General features: G+C 34.5%; 3 protein-coding genes across 5 annotated transcripts in view; 1 reads left to right on the top strand and 2 right to left on the bottom strand.

Annotated features, from left to right (window-relative positions):
• Positions 1–1328: 1328 nt before the first annotated feature.
• Positions 1329–7100, top strand: LOC110815114 (Protein kinase superfamily protein). Its single transcript, XM_088216627.1, has 8 exons — positions 1329–2021; positions 2643–3389; positions 3478–3582; positions 4369–4491; positions 4817–4987; positions 5071–5200; positions 5339–5548; positions 6523–7100. Exons 2-8 carry the CDS (start codon positions 2725–2727, stop codon positions 6628–6630), a joined length of 1512 nt encoding a protein of 503 aa, XP_088072753.1. The 5' UTR covers positions 1329–2021; positions 2643–2724; the 3' UTR covers positions 6631–7100.
• A 992-nt stretch (positions 7101–8092) lies between these two features.
• On the bottom strand, positions 8093–13993 carry LOC110815015 (uncharacterized). 2 transcript variants are annotated; one of them, XM_088216629.1, is made up of 3 exons: positions 13799–13993; positions 12888–12958; positions 8093–8935 (listed from the first exon to the last, which is right to left on the bottom strand). In XM_088216629.1, the coding sequence occupies exons 2-3, from the start codon at positions 12914–12916 to the stop codon at positions 8338–8340; spliced, it is 627 nt and encodes a 208-aa protein (XP_088072755.1). In that variant the 5' UTR covers positions 12917–12958; positions 13799–13993; the 3' UTR covers positions 8093–8337. The 2 variants fall into 2 exon arrangements, with proteins under 2 accessions (XP_088072755.1, XP_088072754.1); XM_088216628.1 differs by having other exon boundaries at positions 12888–12955.
• A 1007-nt stretch (positions 13994–15000) lies between these two features.
• Positions 15001–22459, bottom strand: part of CALS7 (glucan synthase-like 7) — a 31824-nt gene continuing 24365 nt past the window's right edge. For both annotated transcript variants that reach the window (XM_088216625.1, XM_088216626.1), the window contains 10 exons: positions 22322–22433; positions 19759–19881; positions 19568–19686; positions 19325–19408; positions 18744–18856; positions 18442–18671; positions 16483–17280; positions 16340–16390; positions 16008–16193; positions 15001–15410 (listed from right to left, as the gene is read on the bottom strand). In XM_088216625.1, the coding sequence (XP_088072751.1) occupies positions 15165–15410; positions 16008–16193; positions 16340–16390; positions 16483–17280; positions 18442–18671; positions 18744–18856; positions 19325–19408; positions 19568–19686; positions 19759–19881; positions 22322–22433 (2062 nt within the window). In that variant the 3' untranslated portion in view covers positions 15001–15164. The remainder of the gene's footprint in view (positions 15411–16007; positions 16194–16339; positions 16391–16482; positions 17281–18441; positions 18672–18743; positions 18857–19324; positions 19409–19567; positions 19687–19758; positions 19882–22321; positions 22434–22459) is intronic.

Raw genomic sequence — 22459 nt, 5'->3', positions numbered from 1 at the left:
ATTATTAATAAATAAGTTTGTTATAAATTATGCTTCATTGGTCTTTTTCGTTTTCTACCAACCTTTACTTCTGTGACAGTGAGATAGTGTGATGTCTTTACTGGGTTAGTGTAGCTCATTCCTTACTTAACCATTTCAGATAAAGAGGATTTGATTCCCGAGCCCGTTCTGCAGGAAGATGGCGAGTAGAAGTAAAAGAATTATTTAGTTTTCCTTACAGTATTCTTTCATAGTATTTCTTTTAAGTTAGTTTATTCTTTCATAGTTTAATTCGTTTTGGTTATTGTGTAAGGGATGTTAATAATAATTTATTTTATTTCACTTCCACACTTAGAATAAATATATATACATTTCCTTTTAATTTCTGAGACCGTTACAATGAGGACTTGGTTCTCGAGCCCGTTCTACAGGAAGACGACGAGTAGAAGTCAAAGAATTTATTAGTTTTTCTTATAGCATTCATTCATAATATTTCCTTTAAGTTAGTTTACTCTTTCATATGTTTAATTTGTTTTGGTTATTGTGTAAGGGATGTTAATCATAATCTATTTTATTTCGCTTTCGCACTTATAATAAATATATATAAATTTCTTTTTAATTTCCAGGACCGTTACAGATTGAATTATAAATTAAATATCATGTTAAATATTACGTGTAAAAAAATTATTTTATTTTTGAATTAATTAAAACTAATGCAAATTTGAAAAAAATACGACGGAGGAGGATGGGGAGGGCTTTAAGAAGCCAACGGTGATGGTGTCCTCGAACTCGATAAAGAACTCTTTAATGGAGGAAGATGTGGAAGGAGGCGAATATGAGGAGAGAGTAAGAAAGAGAGGCAAAGGAGGCGACATTGAGGGAGCCGAGGGAGGTGGCAATGAGGGCATGCTCGGACGGGGCAAGGGTGATGGTTAGACGGGCTAGATTGTGGAAGGTAGAGGGGATGAAAAGAGCGGCGTGACAAGAGAAGAAGAGAAGGAATAAATAAAATTAATTTTTTTTAATTTAATATATTAAATATTACGTGACATCTAATTTAATATTTAATTATAATTAAATTAATTAAAAATTAATAAGTGTAAATAAATTTAATATATAATATATAATTAATAGTTAATAAAAATAAGGGATTAAATTAATTTTTTTTTTAAATTTATAAAAACTAATTTAATATAAAATTAAGAAGGTATCAAATTCGATAAAAATAAATAATATAAGTATTAAAATTATATTTTAGCCCATAATTATGTCTCTCTCCATTTGTAAGTGCAGCTCATGCCCCGGCAGAAGCTAAAGATTTGGAGTTTGGAATTCCCTCCTCGTGGGTTGACTCCAATCGCCAATCCCAGCCCCCCTCTCTCTCTCTCTCTCTCTCTCTCTCTCTCTCTCTCTACTCTTTTTATTTATTGTGTGGGAGAATATATATATATATATATGTATATATTCTTTTTCTTTACACACGGCCATAAACGCCATTTTCGTTAGCTGCACCCTTTTGCTTTGCCTTTACTGTTTCTCTCCCTTTGGTTTCCTCCATTGCAAGCCAAGCTTCCTTTCCATCTTTTCTTCCAGGTCACTCTCTCCTCCACAAACCCACAAAGATCCACCAACCACTTCACCCACCTCTGCCTTTTTACCCTTCTAAGATCTTCAATATATTTTTTAATCGTCCACATACATTATTTTCTCTCTGCTCGTAATACATTTCTCCTAAAAAAGATCGGATTTTTTGTCTGTCTTTTCTTTGCTATATCTTCTTTTTTAAAAGAAATCATTGACAAGTTTTTTTTTTTTTTGGTTTGGCCCACTTGCCATAAAGCCTCTATTTCTAAACTACTTCTGAAATTGCATCCGTACATTTCTAGCCATCTGGGTTTTTGAGGGTTTTTGTTATTTCAGGTGTAGCATTGTCTTATCTATGCAAATTGAATCTCTATTGCTTCAGAAAAGACTACTTTTTTCACTTCTGCGGTTGCTGCAAGAAGAAGATCAAGGGGGTTAACTTCGATTTCCACCAAAAGGTAAATGCTTTGTTTTCTCAGATCAGTTCCTTTTTCCCCCTTTCTTTTTGAGTGCATTCCCAATTTTTTTGTTTTTTTTTCCATCTGTCTCTTGCTTGGGTCATAAGTGATGCTTTTCTTTTCTTTTTTATTTTTTTCATTGTTTCCAATCTGTATTTTTCTACTGGGTTTGTTTTTCTGTGGGGGATCGAGTTTGTTTTGTGAAGTTTTTGTTGGGATGGCATGCTCATTGAAGTGCTTTCTTTTGTTGATTTCATAAATGCCTCAAATGGCAGTCAAAGAATTCGTTTTTGTGCTGCCATTTACTCCATGAGCTGTTCATGAAAATTTATTTGAACCACACTAAATGCTACGTTGATTTTCTTCTTCTTTTTTTTATTTGATTCTTTTTCAATACTCGCTGCCTAAGTCAAGAATCTTGTTTTCAATGTTGAACTAAATTGTATATTTTTTCCTGCCTTAGGGATTTGAATGTTGGATTTGGATAAGTTTACTTTTTTTATTGTGTTGGACTAACTATAATTACATGCCGGAATCTCCTCTGAAAACATAATAATTCAGATATGTTTTAGTCGGTTTGATTCATTTCCGAAAGTTCCATGCCTTGTTTTTTATGCCCAGGTGTGATGTGCTAAAGTTTTCAATAGGGGATAGCGAGAAGGGTCAGACACAATTTTGACAATTGATATCTAGGAGATTGGAGATGTCATCTGAGGGTTCTCTCAATGCAGAATTATCAAAGAAGACATCGATTTTGGGTCTGAAACTGTGGGTTTTGATTGGTGTATCTGTTGGGGCATTTATAGTTCTAATTCTTTGCATCTTATCAGTGTGGGTAACATTTCGTAGAAAATCTAGAAGATTGACAGACAAGTTTACTCTTTCACAAATACCAAATGTCTCAAAAGATATCAGGGTTGACAGGGTTGGGGTTCAGAGTTACAATGATCAACCTGACAGTTTGTTCGTCACAGTCAATGATAAATCAAATGAGAAGAATACAGAGAAGATGGTATCTCATTTAGGGGTGGGTAAATCAAGTGACCCTGACAATGCCAGCCAATGCAGCTCTATTCATCATCATGAGAGAGCATGTAGCTCGCAGTCAGGGGAAGAAGGAAGTTCTGGTACTGTTCGAAAGCAGTCCTCATTGTTGTATGGAGGACCTGTGATGGCTTCTCCCTTAGTTGGTCTGCCAGAAATTTCACATCTTGGGTGGGGGCACTGGTTTACTCTTAGAGATCTCGAGTCCGCCACAAATCGTTTTGCAGCAGATAATGTGCTCGGAGAGGGTGGATATGGAGTTGTCTACAGGGGTAGGCTGATTAATGGAACTGAGGTAGCTGTGAAGAAGCTTCTCAATAATCTGTACGGAACCTTCAATGATGCTTCCTATTTCCTGTGTTGATGCCTTATTTAATTCCTTAAATAATTATATTATGAACTTGGTTTCTAGGGGACAGGCTGAGAAGGAATTTCGAGTTGAAGTGGAGGCTATTGGTCATGTTCGACACAAGAACCTTGTGCGACTTCTGGGCTACTGCATAGAAGGAATCCATAGGTAAGATTTAATTCTCAACTGCCGAATCCCAAAAATGATATTATCCTGTTTAGAAGGTGTTTGAGTTAGAGAAAGCAGATAATTCTTATTTAAGAAAATAAACAGTTACACGATAAAATAAAGTGCTTGTTGCCAAAAAAGTAATCTATAGTTTTTGATCAAGAATTAATAGAACTATATATTTATTACGAGTATTTTATGGCTGGCCCAAGCAACCAGACTTAACATAAATGTAGCTGCTGGAGCTATTTTAGAAAGGAAGAGGTCCAACCAACTTGGTGAAATAGGTTGTTTTAGAATCAATTTCAAACCATCCGCTAGAGATTGTAACGATCCAAATGATCCCACTACATCAGGACCTTTTGACATCGCACAAAAGGAAAAAAAAAACTGTTGTTTTCTATAAAAAAATCGATAAAACTGTATGTTTAATTAAAATATTTAGGGCTTATATTATTTTACATATACATTGTTAACTTTAAGAGGATATGAAAAGAGTAATTAAGTAAATTAATTAGGTAAAAGAATAAAAACCTAGAAACTTAGAAATAAGGTGCTTGTTTTCTACCTTCTCAAAGTCGCTTTTCTATATTATCAAACACGAAAATTAGAGTAAACACGAAAATTAGAGTAAGTACTTAATTCTGTTTATAAAAAGAATAACAATATCAAACGTTCTCTTAGTCTGATTCTAAATAATGTTTTAAGGTCAAGCCAATTTTTCCAATTTGAGTTTTGGTGAGTGTGTATTGAGTGAGATACTGATCACAATTTTTTGTTATATAGGATGCTGGTGTATGAATATGTGAGCAATGGCAACTTAGAACAATGGCTACACGGTGCTATGCAGCAGCATGGTATGCTGACTTGGGATGCTCGCATGAAGGTCATTCTTGGTACTGCCAAGGCGTAAGTCAAGTTTTCAACTTGAAGCTGCTCATCTGTGTTTTTCTTTGTTAAGCATATTTATATAGCAGAATCCAACCCCAGTTGGACTAAAGGTTCTGAAATTGATGATATTTTAAGTCTTTTTGCCCAGAATGTTGGCAGCTTATTCAAAGAGGAACATTTTTTAATGGGAATTTCAATTCATTTTAATTTTTGATAAGGCTTGTTTTCTGATTATGTTAATGGTTGTAATCAATGACGGAACTGGAACTTTGACAATTCTAATTTTTCAATGGAAATTTTGGAGATGTAAAAGTGGTTTCATATATTCATTGCTTGATTGCAGGCTTGCGTATTTGCATGAAGCAATAGAACCAAAAGTGGTTCACCGAGACATAAAATCAAGCAACATCTTGATTGATGGTGAGTTCAACGCTAAGGTTTCTGATTTTGGGTTGGCCAAACTCTTGGGTTCTGGAGAGAGTCACATCACAACAAGAGTTATGGGAACATTTGGGTAAGTTAGTGCTGAACTACCTTGAGTGATAATTAGTTGAGTTCAAGATCTTCCAATGCAAGTTGCTTTTATGTGAATTTCAGCTATGTAGCACCAGAATATGCTAATACAGGATTGTTAAATGAGAAGAGTGATATTTATAGCTTTGGCGTCCTTCTGCTAGAAGCAGTTACTGGAAGGGACCCGGTAGACTACGGACGACCTGCTAATGAGGTATGCTCTTAAATCTGGTGACTGTCAATAGAAGTATGTGTTTTCATATAAAGTCTTAGCTCCTCTGTTCTTGTTTGTCCATCATGAATGTACTTATTTCTGCTACAATTTTTTGTAATCACTCTGAGAATTTTGCAGGTAAATCTTGTTGAGTGGCTAAAGATGATGGTAGGGACAAGAAGAGCTGAGGAAGTTGTTGACCCGAACCTCGAAGTTAAGCCCGCAACAAGAGCACTAAAGCGTGCACTTCTTGTGGCTCTTAGATGTGTTGATCCTGATGCAGACAAGCGGCCCAAGATGAGTCAGGTTGTACAAATGCTTGAAGCTGATGAATACCCATTTCGAGAGGTATGAGCTGATGCATTATTTATGCCCTAATATTTAACAATCTATTTTATTTTATTCTCAAAAAAATAAAAAACCATCTATTTCCTGGTTCTTTCCATCGGCATATTTATTGTCAATTTCTTGATCAGCATGTCGCTGATCTTATTGACCTATTCTATTTGTTGGCAATTGGCATATGTGCATACTATATAATATTCTTGTTATCTCCAGTAATTTTCACATTTCATTGACCCAAGTAGGATTTGATATCTTCTCTCTTCTATATAAGTAAATTGTCCTTACTGAACTTAGTCATTTTTGTTTGAGCTTGACATACTTAGGTTTCTAATGTCTTACTGTTTCTATCCAAATTTGGTATTTTGTTATGTTAGCATAATATTTAACTGTCTCCGCTGATAAAACAAATCTAAGATTACAGAAACAAAGTATGAGAATGAAATATTTTTTAAAAAAAAATTTTAGTAGCACTTCCAGATTTTGAACAACAGTTACATTTCCAGCCACAATCTATTTTTCCACTTCCGGGTTGTGAATAGTCTCTGGGTATCTGCTTCTCAATAGAAGATGCAACAATGAATATGCTTCCAAAAGAAAGTGTGTGCATGTTTTAGTTGTTTTGTGGTTTATCATGTTTTTAGGGAGGGAAAATCATAGGCTGTGTTTGGTGGCTATAATACTTGCTTATACCATGGAATATTAACCCATATGCATCCATCTGTGCATAATTTTTTTATCGGTAAGTTTGGATTGAAGGCCGACCCCAGTGCTAGATTTGGGGTAGTTGGGATTTTATTTATTCCAATTACTGCTGTCTGGCAGGAAACAGGCATACAACTATGGTCAAAATTCCTAAATAATTGCCAGTTTTTAGAATTAAAAAATAGCTTCACTGCATTTTTAAATAGTTTGTCATGGATAGTATTTTAACATGAATTGCGGTAAATGATTTGTGTCATTGCCTCCTAATATTTCAGGATCGAAGGAATAGAAAGAGTAGAACAACCAGCATGGAAATCGAATGCATGAAGGAATCAACTGATGTAGAAAACAAGGTGGAGGATAGAGAGAGCCAAATAGGATGACAAACTCATGAACAGAGGAACAGGGCCTTGTCAGCAACATAATTAATGATTGATTAACCAACCATACACATATCGATGAAATGTTTGTTTTTGGCTTACAAAGACAGGAACTTGACTGAAGATATGTAATGGGTCATTTTGATCTTGAAGCATTGGCAGCTCCAAAACAAGTTTCCTGCTATCTTTTTTCTCCCGGGCCATTGGCAAGACGAATAGTTGCTTTCGATCCCTCTGAAAATATGAACTTCTTGTGTGTGTGTGTGTGTACGTGTGAGATAGAGAGAGAGATAGAGAGCGAAGAGAAAAGGGAGATTATTATTGTACAGTGTCTGGTAGTTAGAGACTATCATTTTTGTTTTTTTTTTGTTTAAAATTCATTATCATAATTCTTCATTTGGTTTCCATATGATCACTGTTAAGTGCTGATTGACTTCATTACCCTTTTAATCATGGTTCAAGCTTCATGATCATTTCTTCTCTTTATGCAGCCTGGTTTGTTTATTTGCCTAATTATGGAGCCTGCTTCATGCTTGTTCTACTTTCTACTTGTATAAGTGATTACAGTCCGGTTCCTCATGCCTACTTCTGTGTCATATTATTTTTCCTATGAGCAATTATGTCTTGTCTTGGAAGGTAGAACTCAATGCCATAATCTCAACCATTCAACTTTCTGTAGCTCTGAGTGTGACACACTACCAGATTTGATTTGATATTAAAAATTTGCAATTTTTATTATTTTTTTTTTGGAAATGAAATTTCACAAATATAACAGTAATTTTCTATTTTTTTTTCTAAAAAAAAAGAAAAGTATATCACAGGATTTAGTAGGTACTAAGTTATTATAAAGTGTATTGCAATGTGAAAGCTAAGATACAGCTAGCCTAATGAGTGAACTCATACTTTACAGATGGACCCTTCCTTCCTTTTAGGCTTTACATTCACCCTTCTTCCTTCCCTCAAGGCTTGGATCATGGAAGGATTGCAAGTTGTTGGCCACTAAATTTGAGTTTACCTTTTTTCTTTTTCTTAAAATAATTAATGCCACTATATATGTATATATATATCTATATATTTGTGCTACAAATTTGGCCCTGGTCTTTTCATAGGTATTGGGTGTGAAAATGCTATCATGCCTACCACTATCAAAAAATAGACTATATAACCTCTAGTGTAGGGTTAACTAAATGAGGATGGGCTACTACAGTTTAATATTTCATATTGTATGGTTTGACCCTTTTTGCTTTTAATACTTTTTGTTTTCTTTCAATTTAATATTTTACTTCTTTCTACTTTTTGTTTTCTTTTAATTTAATCTCATACTCAGATAAGATGTTTTCATTATTATAATCAAGGATAAGGAAGAACTACCAGTATAATTATTTTTCATATACAAACAAAGTTAAGTGGTTTTGCAATTCATGCATCTGCACATAAATTGCTATTAGATTAGGCCAAAGATCAATTCAAGCAAGCATTGATGGCATTTTTTTACATGATCATAATCTGACAAATAGTTATGGTGTAAGAAATATCTTTCAAGTTTTGACATATTCATGTACCCTGAGGTGGCTAAAATTTCTACTTTGGGTCATATTTAGTTCAGGATTCTCTTACAACAGATATACAAATTCTGATCCACAACAGGGAGTTTTTCCCAATTGAATTTTGTTTGGATAACTCAGAAAATGGAACTGAAAATATCGAAAATTACAACAAAGCACTTGGAGCTTGATCCTTTACATTGTTGCCCTCGCATGTCAACGATGTAACTTCTGGGGAGCTACATATCCACTCTTCTGGCAATGAAGTTTTGAATATCCGAAGAAGCAGTCCCTTCTCTCTCCTGCCTAGTTTCTTCAATCCTTGGCCTTGATATACACCGAGTTTAAGAACTTCTCGTCCTTCTTCCGCGACTCTCTTTCTAATGGCTTTCAGGCCACCAGATATTTTTGAACCAGTGATGCTGCTCTCTTCATGTTTCTTATTTCCACATGTCGTAGAATTGCCAACACTGTCCTCATTTTCTTGGTCTTGAGATTGATCTTTGTCTTTTTTGCCGGTCTCAGCTCCATCTTCGTGGTCAGCACTGCTGCTACCCCACCATTTGTTCTTACAAGTTATTAAGCCATCCGATGGAAATCCGTACCTAAATTCATCCCAGCTCGCCACTCCTTTAGATATGATCACGTTGGACAAGACATGAGATTTTCCACTTGTAATACTTTTGTTTCCTTGTTGCTGCAAATTTTGATGTGATGCAATAACCTGTGATTTTGACAGTCCCCTGATCTGGGCCTGGGAATCACTGCATTTACAAATAACTGAATAATTAGATAATGAAGAAAAATGCATGTGTGAAGCTTAAAAATTTTAAAATTCCAGTAATTAAAATATCAAGCACAGTGCACTATCAGAGAGATGGAAAACTAAGATCTTAAATTGGAACAATAACATTATTGAGCAAGTGTTTATTTTAAAAAAAAAAGTATTGAGCAAGTGTCTTCTAATTATCATCTGTAATATTTCTAGACCTTTTTGGTCTATTTTGAGTTTCGTTAAGGAATTTCAGAAACTTTAAATTTCATATTTTATTATTTTGATATTTCCTCACTAGTTATAATTACAGCTGTAATTTAGTTAGACTTGGATCTAATAATGATTATGAATAGAAATCCATTTAATACTGCAACCACTACAAGATGATGGTAGAGGATAATTGTCTCTTCAAGTTTCTGGCTGGCCTAAACCCTTGCCACCACTTGAAAGGTCTTCTCAGAAGTCCAATAGGGTAAAAGCCACAGAAATTTTATGCTCAAGAGTGTCACAGTCTCAATTGAATTCAGCTTTACCTACAACTGATGCTACAAGGGATAGGAACTTTCCTCATCCACAGATTGGATGATTGCCCAAAGATCTATCTGACTACAACAAAACCCATCATACACAGAAAACTTGTTGGCTGCAACTAAATTTGAGATGTTTGAAGCAACCACTAAAACTAGAATGGAAGCAATGCAAAACTCTATCAAAGCAATCCTGGAAGAACTGAAACACTTGCGCACAACTCAACTAGGTCCTCCAATTCAAATTCTGCATGTGGATCAGTTCATCCGGCTCATCAGACATGCTGAGGATAATGCTTGAGACATTGTAAAGAAGGTAAAGGTCAAACCTCCTGAGTTTGATGGAAGAAGGGATATTGATTTCTTTCTTGATTGGCTTAGTGGAAGAATACTTCAACTGGTTTGATATGTCAGATGCACAAAGAGCTCGATTTGCCAAGATGAAGCTGGGTGGACTTGCAAAAATATGATGGTATACTAATGACAAAAGACATAACTAGGAGACAACCAATAGTTGAAACATAGGATGACATAAAAACTATTCCTCATGAAAAGTTTCTATCTCCCAACTACTTTGACAAACGTCACGATCAACCTTACACTTTAGTCCAGGGCATGTTGGCAACTGAGTCACAGAAGTTTGAAAAATTAAAAATTCTGGACCAATTAGTCGAAGATGATGGTAAAGCAGTGTTTGGGTTCAAGGTAGGATTGAGTGTTGATATTAAAAGAGAGTTAATTCGACAACCTCCTACAGCTACAACACAAATTTACCAAGCAACCCTTGATGTGGAAGAATATTTAAAACATCCAATCCCAAGAAACATTGTGGAATTCATTTCTAAAGATATGTTTGAATCAAAAGGTGAGATGAAGAAAGGATTAATATCAAATTTCAAACTCCTAAACATAAGGAAATTGTGTGCTTTAGATGTGGACGAAGTGGACATATGGGCTACAAATGCCAATGAAGAATAACTTGCATGTTGGACTAAAAGAAAAGAAGGAGGTGTAAGAAAGAGATGATGATTATGTATCCTCTATGAGGATGATGATTTAGCTCCCAGTGAACAAGTAAGTACCTCTTTTTTGTTAAAGTGCCTATCGTCAGACTCCAAAGGGGAAGAGCAAGAAGAATCACTACATCTTCCTATTGCTCAAGATTTTTTCCTAAGAGTAAACTCTATAGATGGCAAGAAGAATCACTACGTCTTCCTATTGTTCAATATCTTTCCCCAAGAGTCAACATTATGAAAATTCTATGCAACAACAGATTTGACATATCAAGTGGTCAACATGTTGATTTTATAATCCAATGATTATCTCCAAAACTTTGTGCCTTTCAATTATTTTAGGTATTGGGGAGAACAACCAAACACAAAGGTTGCTAAATTTTATAGAAACCTCATATATAAAGGTCTTTTTACATCATTTGCCACTTCCAAACTGATGGATGAATTTTTTTCGACCAGGGGAGAATAATGCGGAATGGTTTAGCACTAGATTTTTAAGTACATTACAAATATATTAAATGTAAAACAACCATACTATTTCAGATATTATTATATTATTTAGTAAGTATTACTATAGTTTTAGTAACTTAGGATTTTATTATTAGAGTTAGGAGTTTATTCTTATTAGTATCACTTTTTATTTATATCAGGACTAATATTATTAACTCTATTAAGTTACTACTTCTTACTTTACTTTCAGTTAGGAAAAGTAACTAGAAATTGTTATAAATAGCTTTGTGATTTCATTTATTATTCAATTCAAGTTATTCAAAAATATTTTGAGAGTTCTTCAGTTTTCTAGTTGTTGTGATGCAATCAAACCTTTAAGTGTGATACTTAGGACTTTTAGATGTCATGTTTAAGAAAATCTAGTTATGATTTCAAGGTTTTTTTACCCCGAATTCCTAATTAGACAAATCAATCCTATTTGTCCTACATCACACATATATCTCTAAGCTTTTTTGAGTGTTCAAAAGGAGTCTTTTACTATTAGTGATAGAGCTTCTCTTATCCAAGCATGTGTCTCCAGCATCCAAGCATTTATCTCTCTATCCAAAATCCCTGTATGTGTTGCAGAGTAATCGAAGGGTGATGAGGAATTTCTTCGGCCTAATTCTATGGACTATATGGGGATTATTTGGTCAGCTGGGAGGTGTATATTTTGCCTGAATTGATGGGTGTTTAGGCATTGGGAATCTTTATTGGAAAAGCCTATCCCTATAGACTAAATGGTTGTAGTGTCTTCTTTTGGAAACTAAACTTTTGTGACACAAAGTGATCTTTTGTCAAGAGTAAATAATTCTCAATCAAAATGGTTGGGATTCCAAAATCAATGTTTCTAAACTTATAGGAGCCCCTTGTAACATATTCTGGCAAACATTATTTCAGAAGAGAATAATATCCTATGACGATTCATCTGAGTTTGAAAGTGGATGTTGAGGACTGTACCTATATTGAACACTACAGATAGATGCCGGAGGCCTACAGATGAACTGGTAACTTCCCATGCTTTGAAGGTAATCGTAGTCCAACAACACAAGGGAGAGTCGAACATAGCAATATAATAGATTTGCTACTTGATATAGTTTTATTTTCTTGTCTCATCATACTAGTTTTGCCTCATATTGTCATCTAATTTTGTTCTTCCTGACATCTTCTCTAGGATGAGGCACCAGGTCTCCACCTGTAAGGATGGTGACGGAGAGTTTTGGCAAGGATCTTGATGACTAAGGTTGCAGATAGAGAATTTGAGCTCGATAAGGGAGCCAACAATGCAGCCAGTGCCAGTAGTGCGATGACGAGGGCCACAAGAGAAAATAATAAGACAAGAGGAGATAATCCACCAAGGTCGACTTTGGCATGCAGAGATACATATAGAGAGAGCAGACATGTTAGAGCAGCTTCAAGGAAATGAGGTCGCTAACTCTTTTGGTTCTTTTTCCCGTTATAGAAAAACAAGCGCACAAATGCCAACGAAGGCTAAAAGAGCCTAATGCTTTGATACTATGAGAAGTCTAGAGAAAAGCTAAATTCCTTATATGCTGAGAATCAGCATCTATATTAATATATACAGCTGCTATAAATAGAAAAGTAGGAAATTAGTTGCAGCAAATCAAATCTCCATATCAATTAGATTTTCTAACCAGATTTCAAATTTCATGTTTTCAGGAGGATTAATTTCCTAATGTTAAGGCAGAAGATTGAAGGATCTTCCAACACTTCTACTAAAGGAAAAAATTGCATTTCATGTTGACTTGAATTATTCTTTATACACCTTTGAAAGAAAATATTTAGCTTGATCCAGAACAGGAGAAGTTGATTAGTCAAATGAAAAGGTCCATAAGCATAAGACTACTCTCTCTTAGCCATCATTCAAGCTCTTTACTGAAGCACACCATACCTTCCGATATGGCCGCCTATCAAGACCATTGTCTCAGCAAATTTTCTTCAGAACACTTGGACAAACACCTGCTACACGGAGATAAATAAAATCAAAGATACTAGTTTAGTAACAGTAGTAAAATTAAAACTGATAGATAAGAAGTCATTATATGATATAACTCTAACTTCAAAATCATGGAGACTTAACAACTTATTGACAATATGCACGACTAGACTCTGCGGCACTTAAAAATTCTGTAACATCATCTTACATGTAATTTTTGCAAGTTAGAGCAGTTAACTCTCTAAAACAACAAGCTAGCCTGCATCTAAACCGAACAAATGTAATACAACTTGTATTCGCTGCAAAGATATAGATTTTATATATTCTATGACAAATTATTTTCTTAAAAATACTCTCTTCGTATGCTATATATAATGGGCGTAATTATTCAACTTAAACTTATTTGTCCATCTAAAAAAAATTATTTTGGTGAGTTAAGAAAATGCAAGCAATCCCTTGCCTATTTGATCCTTTATTATCAATTAAATTGACCAAGTAACGAAAGCAAGCGAATTCAACCCCTCATTTACAAACGGGTAGGATTGATAAAACAAAAGGAGTCAGTTCAGGAGAAACTTTTTTTTCTAAAACAAAAAAGGGGAACTAAAAACTACAGTAGCCCTTCCAAGGGACAAGCTCAAGCTCTACTATGATTTTCCCTTCGAGAAGCTTTATATACCAATAAAACAAAATGCCTACAGTAAAGTTTCACATACAGAAAACATTCGGCCCAAATCAGCAACGATTTCGTCACAAATCTTTTTAAAGAGAAGAAAACAGAAAATCAAACAAACTAAAACCTGCACACCAACTAATAAGGCCCAAAATTTTGAGTGCTTTAGCATACATCGCAAACTCATACGTACGGGTATCATGTATGCATTACTGAGGTTGGAAGCTGCATCGGGAATGGAGCAGAGAGAAATTTCGGAGATTGAATCGTACTCGAAGCCGAATTTATATAACCTTGCCGTGAACTCATCACTTTACTCGCCCCACGGATTCCATAAGTTCTCCATCTTCTTAATAAGATAATAAAAAGAGACGAAAGGAAAAGAGAAAGAAGACGCCGCGGGGAGGGGGAGAGAAAGAAACTATTAATTCTTATTTCTTAAATTTTCCCAATATTTTGATATATTATCACAAAACCCACATTATTTTTCTACTTTTATCAAATTAGTCCTTGTGTTTTTTAATTGAAGAAAACAATTGCCTATATTTTTCACTAGCTATTTGTATATGTGTGCGCATTATTTTATATATGAAAATAGTTTATATACCAATATATATATATAAATATATAATTTCAAAATTTTTGTTACAACTATTTTAAAAAAATTAGACTCTATGATATACGTTTTTAAAAAGTTATATTACTCAAAGATTATATTTTATAGTTGTTTAAAATTAAGAAATTATTAATTTTAATAATTATTAAATTTCAAATTGATACACATATATTAATTAAATAAATTCAAATATATAACTTTCACAAGGAAGATAATAAAAGTTTGTTAAATTAGAATAAGAATGTAATAAAACAATCATTTTTGTTCAAAAAAATAAAATATATAATAAATAAATATATTTTAAGAAAAATAATTACGATATTTTTTTTTAATAGTGATCATAATGTTATTATTATTATTATTTTGTCGTTAATAAAAAAATATAATTTTTTATTCTCATACATTAAATCTGTTGATTCATGATCTGCACCTATATTATGATCGTACATGAATTAAATCATGCACGTACTTGTGTAAATCATGCTATGTAATCATTACCGAATACATGGCTGAGGAACTAAAGCATCATATGCATTCGCATTCGAGACACATACAAGATGCTTATGGATTCACGTATTCAATGTGCATTCTTGAAGCATTACAAGACCGTGTGCGTAGATGCTGCATGTGTTACTTATTGACTCATACATTAAACAAACATTGTTCGTTGAAAGTAATTTTTTAGTTCGATTGATAGAAAAAAAGAATATAGTGTTCGAAAGAATATCCTAAATGTTATTACCATGTCGTTAGAGTTCAGAATCTATGGGGAAAAAAAATGAAATAAAATACTAATTTTGAGGTGTATTACTGGGAGTTTTGAGCTCATAATTCTTTCTACGGACAATTCATGGAAAAATCAATCAATCTAACTCTAATGCTGTTAATTCAAAAAATACAATACTGGTTTTTAGTGCAGAGAAAAACATTAAGACCTGAAGCTCTACTTAGGAGGTGAGGTTGGTTTATCTTTCCTTCCTGCCAGAATCATGGAAATCTGGAGGCCTCTGCTGAATGCTTGATTGAACAGCAAGCGTGTCTGGAACTCCGACACAAACGGGAACCATGACAAAATGGCAATGGGCATGAACAGCACCAACCCCATTATGTACTCGTATAATCTCCCCAGCTCCTTTGTTGATTCCCAGAATCCCAGCCTCTTAAACAAAGGTCTGCATACTTGCCCAATCTTGCAAAAACAACACAGATAAAGATTTCATTCTCGGAGAAATTCTAACAAAAAAGAGATGAGTTTATCAAGCTGGTTCATAACGTGCACTTTTATAACAACTGCATGGATGCGTCTTTCATCAAAATCCAACAAAACCAGTCACATTTTACTATACAAGTGATAAAACGAAAATCTCTCATCTCTCAAATACATAAATTGGCCAACATGGTACTCTTGGTATTTCACCATGCCTACGAGTTTGAGATCTTAACTGTAGTTTTTATCATGGGGGGAATGTTTAGTGTAGGTGAAAGAGGACATTTAAACTTGGAGATAGAAAAGAGGAAAATTGGAATACAGTTCAGTAAAGAGAGGCAACAAAGATATATTGTAAGTGTTGATAAAACTTCTGCGGAAGGGAACTGAAAAAACTGCTGATGGATTAAGTATCTAGGGAAATGCATTATGATATCTCCAGGACTTCAAAAACTACTTTAACGATGCAGTTTCCTAATGGTTAGGGTGCTGACTAAATGTCTCTAATGATCCAGTTGACATTAAAAAAAATGAAATATACGACCCTATCTTAAGAATCTGCAGAAGCTAATGACGTACAAGAAGAAGGGCCCATCCTGTGGGCAAAAAGGCAAGGATGGCAGCAAATAAATCTGAAATGGTGAGGCCCCACACTACAAATAAGACAGTCATCACTGACATGAAGCCAAGGAACAGAAGTGCCTTGAGGATTCTGAACATGAGCTGAAAGTCAGTTCCAAATTTTCTTCTGCCCATTGATACCATCTGATGGAAACAGACAAAGACAGGAAGCAATTAATAGACATGTCTCTCAGGCTAAAACTGTTAGCTAAATCTGTTGCACACGAACCAATTGATAGTGGGTGCTATTAAAATCCACAGTTCATAACTAAAAATTTTGTATTTGATACCTTTAGCACAAGAAGAGCAGTTACCATAACTAGCCAAGAGAGTCCATATACCTACAAGGAAATTGAAGTAACAAGTAGGCAGTACTTAGGCGATGCCAGAGTTCTAAGCAACCAATGAGCAAGTAGAAGGTAAAAAGCCATACCAGCAAACTCTTGACGTGATGAGCAATATCAAGGTGGTAGACAATTCCATACTGGTAAATGAAGAAGCGAAATGCAAGAATTATCTCAAGCACCCTTCCTCTTATATTTGTGTGTTTGAGATGTTCTTGTTCTCCTTCCCACCATGATTCCCAACTTTTGTCCAATGGGATCCCAATACCACCTCGATTTCCCATCCACCTTTTCCAATCTGTCCAATCATCTACCGTTTTCTGCCACTCAAAACCAGATGGGTTGAATATAAAAGGTGCAAACAACCAGGACCCAACCAGAAACCACATAGAGAAAGTAATGAAAAAATAAAGATTTGAACTGCGATATGATTCTCCATAAACTTCATATAAGACCAACAGTATCAATAACTCCAGCCCCTTCACAAAGTGACTTCTTGAGTACAGCCTGTAATTTTCAGCAAATTTTGCATGGAAAACACCAAATCCACGGCCAGTAGCTCGATATTTGGAACCCCCATGCAAAATCGTTCTCCCATAATAATGTGCTTTTGTTCCAAGCTGGAATGTAAAGAAAACAGAAGCCAGCTGCAGCTGCATAATTATAAAATCACCAAGAGCAGTTCGGAATCCTTTCTCCAGGCCAATTTCCATAACCATAGGCAGAACCATCAAGAAGCCAAGCTGAAAAACTGACTGGGTAGCCAAAGCCTCTTCAAGTGCCTTGCTCTGATTTATGCTTGGATTCTGAAGAATCTCCCTTTCCAATCCACTCATAACCATGTACAAACGTCCATACAAGAACACATACACAGTAAGCACAGTGACCTGAATACAACAATGTTGAAACAAACAACCTGTAACTACTCATTTTACAAAGCTCAAGCAGAATTCCAACAAGCAGACAAATGAAAGCACTGTCAACTGAAAATTGCCTTGCAACAAATTGGCTATGTTCAATCAATTAAGCAAATGACTTTCACAAATTATAAAACATTTGGTGACCTCCCAAGTAATTTTCCAAGATGTGAAGGATGATGTACTATCATTTTCTTCACATGTCTCATTACAGTGACATATTATACAGTATACAATCATAGTATAATTAAATTATATAATAAACGATCATTCATTATGCTGGTAGTAAACTTATTTCTCTTCGTAAATGTTTGTAAGTAGGCAGGCAACAGTGTAACTACCAGAACTGATCCCTTTGCAGAAGAACTATGGTTTTCAGAAAAACAATGTCATAAAGCTGTGTTCACAAAGAGAGGAAAGTAAAACGTTGCTCTAGCCTTCTAGCTCTCCCTCTCATTACTTCCCCTCTTCAACCTTCTCACTCTCAAGTCTAACTTGGTGTTTGCCAGCTCTCTCAAAGTAAATTATTTTTTCACCAAAAAGAAGTGAGGTTCCTTTTGCAACTCCTTACTTTTTCTTGTATTTTAATAGATTTTTCATTTAATTCATTTTCAAAGAAAATAATTATTAGTTATTAAACTAATTAAATCTTATGATATAAAAATGCAATTATTAATTTATAGATAATTTAACCATTAAAAATTTTAAACTAAAAGCAAATTTGTCTTGTTCTTCTCAATGCAGACGAAACACAATCCTTTTCAGTTTAGTCCAGCTTAATCCTATTCTATATTATCCTATCTATGCAGCAAAGACTACCTTATGGCCCATTTGGCTCAATTCTCGTCCAGTTCCTATCTTATTCATTCACTTATCTACTTAGACTAACCTTGGTAGCAAAAATCCATCAAAAGTTTCATATTTGAATCACCTTCACTCTCACCTTAATTCTTTGTGGGTGAAGATAGTTTAAATATAAAAACTAAAATGCAATTTTAACCATCAAGATTAGTCCAATAATCAAGTGAAGGAATAAAGTGAAAACTAAATGTGAATTGAACTAAATAGGACCTCACTATGTTAGCCTTATGAGAAATCATATAAATAATGAGATTAATTTGGCCAACGTACCATGCTACTAAAATAGAAACCAACTGTCGTGAAATAGAATGAGAGCATTCTATAAAAGTCAAATCGGCGCCCAAGTCGATAAACATCACGACTAAGTGTCTGCTCTCCATTTCCGTTTGCAACTTTTGCCTCAAAAGAAGATATTTGATTCATTCCCACATCACGTCCCTTACCAACTTGAATATATTCATGATGTGTCACATATCCACCACGAAGAGTTGAGTTGAAGCCTGAAGAGATTAAAATAATGAATAAGTTGATATATGAAAAATCAGTTATCTCCCAATGAAACCAAAAATTACCTGCAAAAACGTCCTCGCTTAAGTTTATTATTTTTGAAGCCTTGCTTATGCCACCTCTTGTTATGTGGAAGATTCTGTCAAATATATCGGGATGACCGTAATGGAAGCGTACTCTGTTAATTTAGAAAAATTAGAAAATTTGAGCTTGTCCTGTTAAGGAAATAAGTTAAGAATATGAAACTCTCAAGGACACTTGAAACATCAAGATTTTATTATCATCTAACAAAAATTTGAGAATTTTCAGTGTAGTTAAAATGCTACTAGCAATTCACCACAAGCCATTCAAGCAGTAACTTCTCACTTCTCTTATGTCTTTTGTGTTTGCAACTATAGTTATGGGAAAAACTTGAAAATACACATAAAGAAACAAATATTTTTCTTCAACATTGCAGTTTAAATTACCTACGTAACCACATTTGCCAAATCATCTCATTCAGGATTAAAAAAAAAAGTACAAAAAGAAAACACAGTAGCAGGCATTCAACTTGATTCAATAACCAAATAAAAATGTGAAGGCAAACCATAAATTGCAAATAATTATTTAAGCAACTATTCATTTCAAAAACAGGATTCAGGCATACCTCAGAGGATTTGCCAAAATTCGTTGACCAATTGTTACAAAACTTGTCTCCTGATTGGACATGAACCAAGCAAGGGATGAAACACTGTAAAATGAATGGGAAGAATTAAGCACATGATTATAATACCTCTTGCATTTGAATAATATTTCTTCAGATTTTGAGTCTTTCAGCATCTCAAGTTTCAGAAATATATCTAGTAGTTTGCAAAATCAAAATAATTCGAAGTGTAGGTGGTATCGTAACCTTCCAGTAAATATATGCTCTCTTAGACCCAAAATTGTAGGTTTTCGCCTGCCAACACGTTTTTGTAGAAACTCCTCTAGTACATTCCTCATTTTGAAAGCTTCTTCATAGTAATTGTCCTGAAAACAAAAAATGAGGAAGCACAGTGAATTACTTTGCATTCACTGTTAGAAAAAGCCAGAATAAATTACCTGATTCATGTCTATGGTTTGCAGGGCTTCACCACGGGTGAAAATGATGGCATGGTTCTGATTTTCAGGCTTCCCTTCACCAATCTCTGTTGGAGGACCAGGAAGCTTGATACGGTAAATTTCCTAGCAAGGTAGGAAACAATCCAGCATTATAAGCTGCCTTGATAAATCAATCATGTGTGATATGTTATGAGCAGGCATGAAAACAGCAAATGGAGATCCATCTGTAGACAAAGAAATGTACTAGACATTGGTAGGATAACTTATATATCTTCCTCATACAAAGGCAGACATTGCATATGTCCTGAGCGTGGTTAGCCAATTTATGCATAGGCAAGAGAAGTTTACTTTCAATAGTTTACATAATAATATATTATCAAAAGGCTAGTCCTAAAAAAAGGAATTCTGTTCAAAGAAACATCGGGATTAGTTTACAGTATAATGCAGGTTAATCAGTTGATAGACAATCTACTATAGGTTATTGTACTTTCCTTCGAAGCAGTCTTATAACATGGAGGAGTAAGAAGTTGAATCTGATTGCTATATCTAGCATAGACAGAGTTCAGTTTGATGGCAAAAGGAGTGTGTGTACTATTATGTCTTAAGATAATTTTAACAGATATAAGGATCAGATGAGGACAAATAAAATTACTTGCGACAACAAGTCTACTGTTAACATAGCTTACAATCCTGTATAACATGACAGTACGAAGAATAGATAAAGCACTTCATAAAGGAAAAGTTGGATAGTGGATCGATTAGTGCTCCTTACATCTCAATTAATTATCAACTTGCAGATCTACAAACAAAAGGACTCAGTAGTTCAATGTTTTTAGAACTTATCTTCAATCTCATAAAGGGAGAAGCATAATCACCAGTTTGAGGGGAGGGTGTTGGAGAATCCCCCAATCTTCTATTCTAACATTGGGAAATAAATCTTCCTATAATTATGGGATACCAGTTAGGGAGTCCTACTAATATGGAGATTTGATTTGATTTGCTGGGATTAATTTTCCATTTTTTCTCTTTGTAAAAGCTACATATACCCATGTATGCCTCCTTAATATACAATTCATTCAGTTTCTCCCTAAATTCCACAATAATTTTAGTATTTTAGCACTCAAATCCTTTCTAAAGACAGATCCTAAAATAGAATTTGAGTACATCGATATTTCTTGAGTATTGAAGTTTACAAAAGGTTGAAAGAATTTCTCAAGGAAAGTATGTTATTCTTTTATGGAAAAAAAGGAATATTAAGAGCTATAGCTTGTAGTCTCCACTGGTTACTAATCTGGGACTGACAGTAAAGATACTGAACATTGGTTGAAAAATTGACCAATCTTACAGCAACCTGACATTTGCCTGTACAGTATTGTGAGACAATTCATGTCTTCTCCACGAGTTATTAGGATATAATTGACTAGCATGGAAAAATGTTCTTGATGTTAAGTTCCTCCAAAAGATTGTCTCCATCTACTGCAGAGTTAAAATCAATTCATCTGTTTTCTTGATTTTAAATTCTTCCATAAGTTTATATGAGAAATCATAGTGCGGCCACCTCCCTCTCCCCTCTCTCTCTCCCTCATAGAGCAGTTGGCTGAGCATATATATATATATACATTTACATGTATATATAGAGAAAGCAGTTTGGAAGAGAAATGATGCTTCTTTTTTTGCGTCAGAAGTTATGTTGGAAAGGATCCTCAACATTGTGAAGCTTAAAGAAATGGGGTAAAATTCCTTTTTTCTTCAGACAAAAAGGAGCAAAAGTCTCGTGAAACCCTTGTCACATCCTTATGTGGTGTACTTCGAAAAACTAAGGAATGTGTCTTTAGCAATAATGGGTATGATTTGTGGGCAGTAGCTGGGTTGGTGGTTAAAGAGCTTTTAGCTTGAGAAGGTACGCAGGTGAATAAAATCATGTAGAGGGTGATAGCTCTGCAGCCATTGTCCATTTTCTGTCTAACTTGGAGAGATATGAGGACCTTTGAAAGGGAAAAGACCATTTTTGGTAGAGCTAGGGACTTCTAGCTTCAATAGCCTATAAATAAATGGGACAAAGCTTTGAATTTTTAAGCAGTAAAAACTGCACTGACTACTAAAAGGTTAGGAATTCTATTGATGATAAAGAATATTTACAACATATCATGTGTGCTTACATATATATATATATATATATATATATTTCACATTAGAAAAATCAGCAATATAACAGTTTGACAACAAGTAATAGCATGTTCTAATAGTCACATTTGTAATAAAGACATTAAGAAGGATAACCATGCTTTTAGGTGTTGAAGGAAAGGGAAAAGAAAAAGTTAAACCAAAATGAAATGAAAGAATCTACATAAAAGTAGTTACTACCATATTATGAAGAGAAGGCATATAATGAGTTTCAGAGAAAGCTCTTCATTGTTCTACTTTAAAATATATAGAAAATAACCCAGTATGGCATTTTGAGAAAACATAAGGTCTGAAACTCCAACCAACAAAAATTTGCAATATAGACAAATGACTTCCATGCAAACAGTTTGCACATTCAACTAGTATTAATTAGCCATACCTCATCTAACTTTTCACCTCCTTTGAGAAGAACAGAGTAAAAAGCTTTCTGAGGTTTCCCGTTCACTGTCTCCTCTACTTCGTCTATATAAGCAATGCGTAGAGATGGATACCTATACAATTTTTACACTCTTAAAGA

Source organism: Carica papaya, chromosome 3, assembly GCF_054855325.1.
Source record: "Carica papaya isolate Zhongbai chromosome 3, ASM5485532v1, whole genome shotgun sequence".
NCBI lineage: Eukaryota > Viridiplantae > Streptophyta > Magnoliopsida > Brassicales > Caricaceae > Carica > Carica papaya.
This window is presented reverse-complemented; position numbering and strand designations above follow the sequence as displayed.

Bases quoted from the DNA above. Each gene is read 5' to 3' on its own strand.
- LOC110815114 (XM_088216627.1), top strand. From the start codon at position 2,725: ATGTCATCTGAGGGTTCTCTCAATGCAGAATTATCAAAGAAGACATCG. The intron at 3,583-4,368 runs GTAAGATTTAAT...TTTGTTATATAG, and splicing joins TGCATAGAAGGAATCCATAG to GATGCTGGTGTATGAATATG. The intron at 4,492-4,816 runs GTAAGTCAAGTT...GCTTGATTGCAG, and splicing joins ATTCTTGGTACTGCCAAGGC to GCTTGCGTATTTGCATGAAG.
- LOC110815015 (XM_088216629.1), bottom strand. From the start codon at position 12,916: ATGGTCTTGATAGGCGGCCATATCGGAAG. The intron at 8,936-12,887 runs GTATGGTGTGCT...TTGTAAATGCAG, and splicing joins ATAGGCGGCCATATCGGAAG to TGATTCCCAGGCCCAGATCA.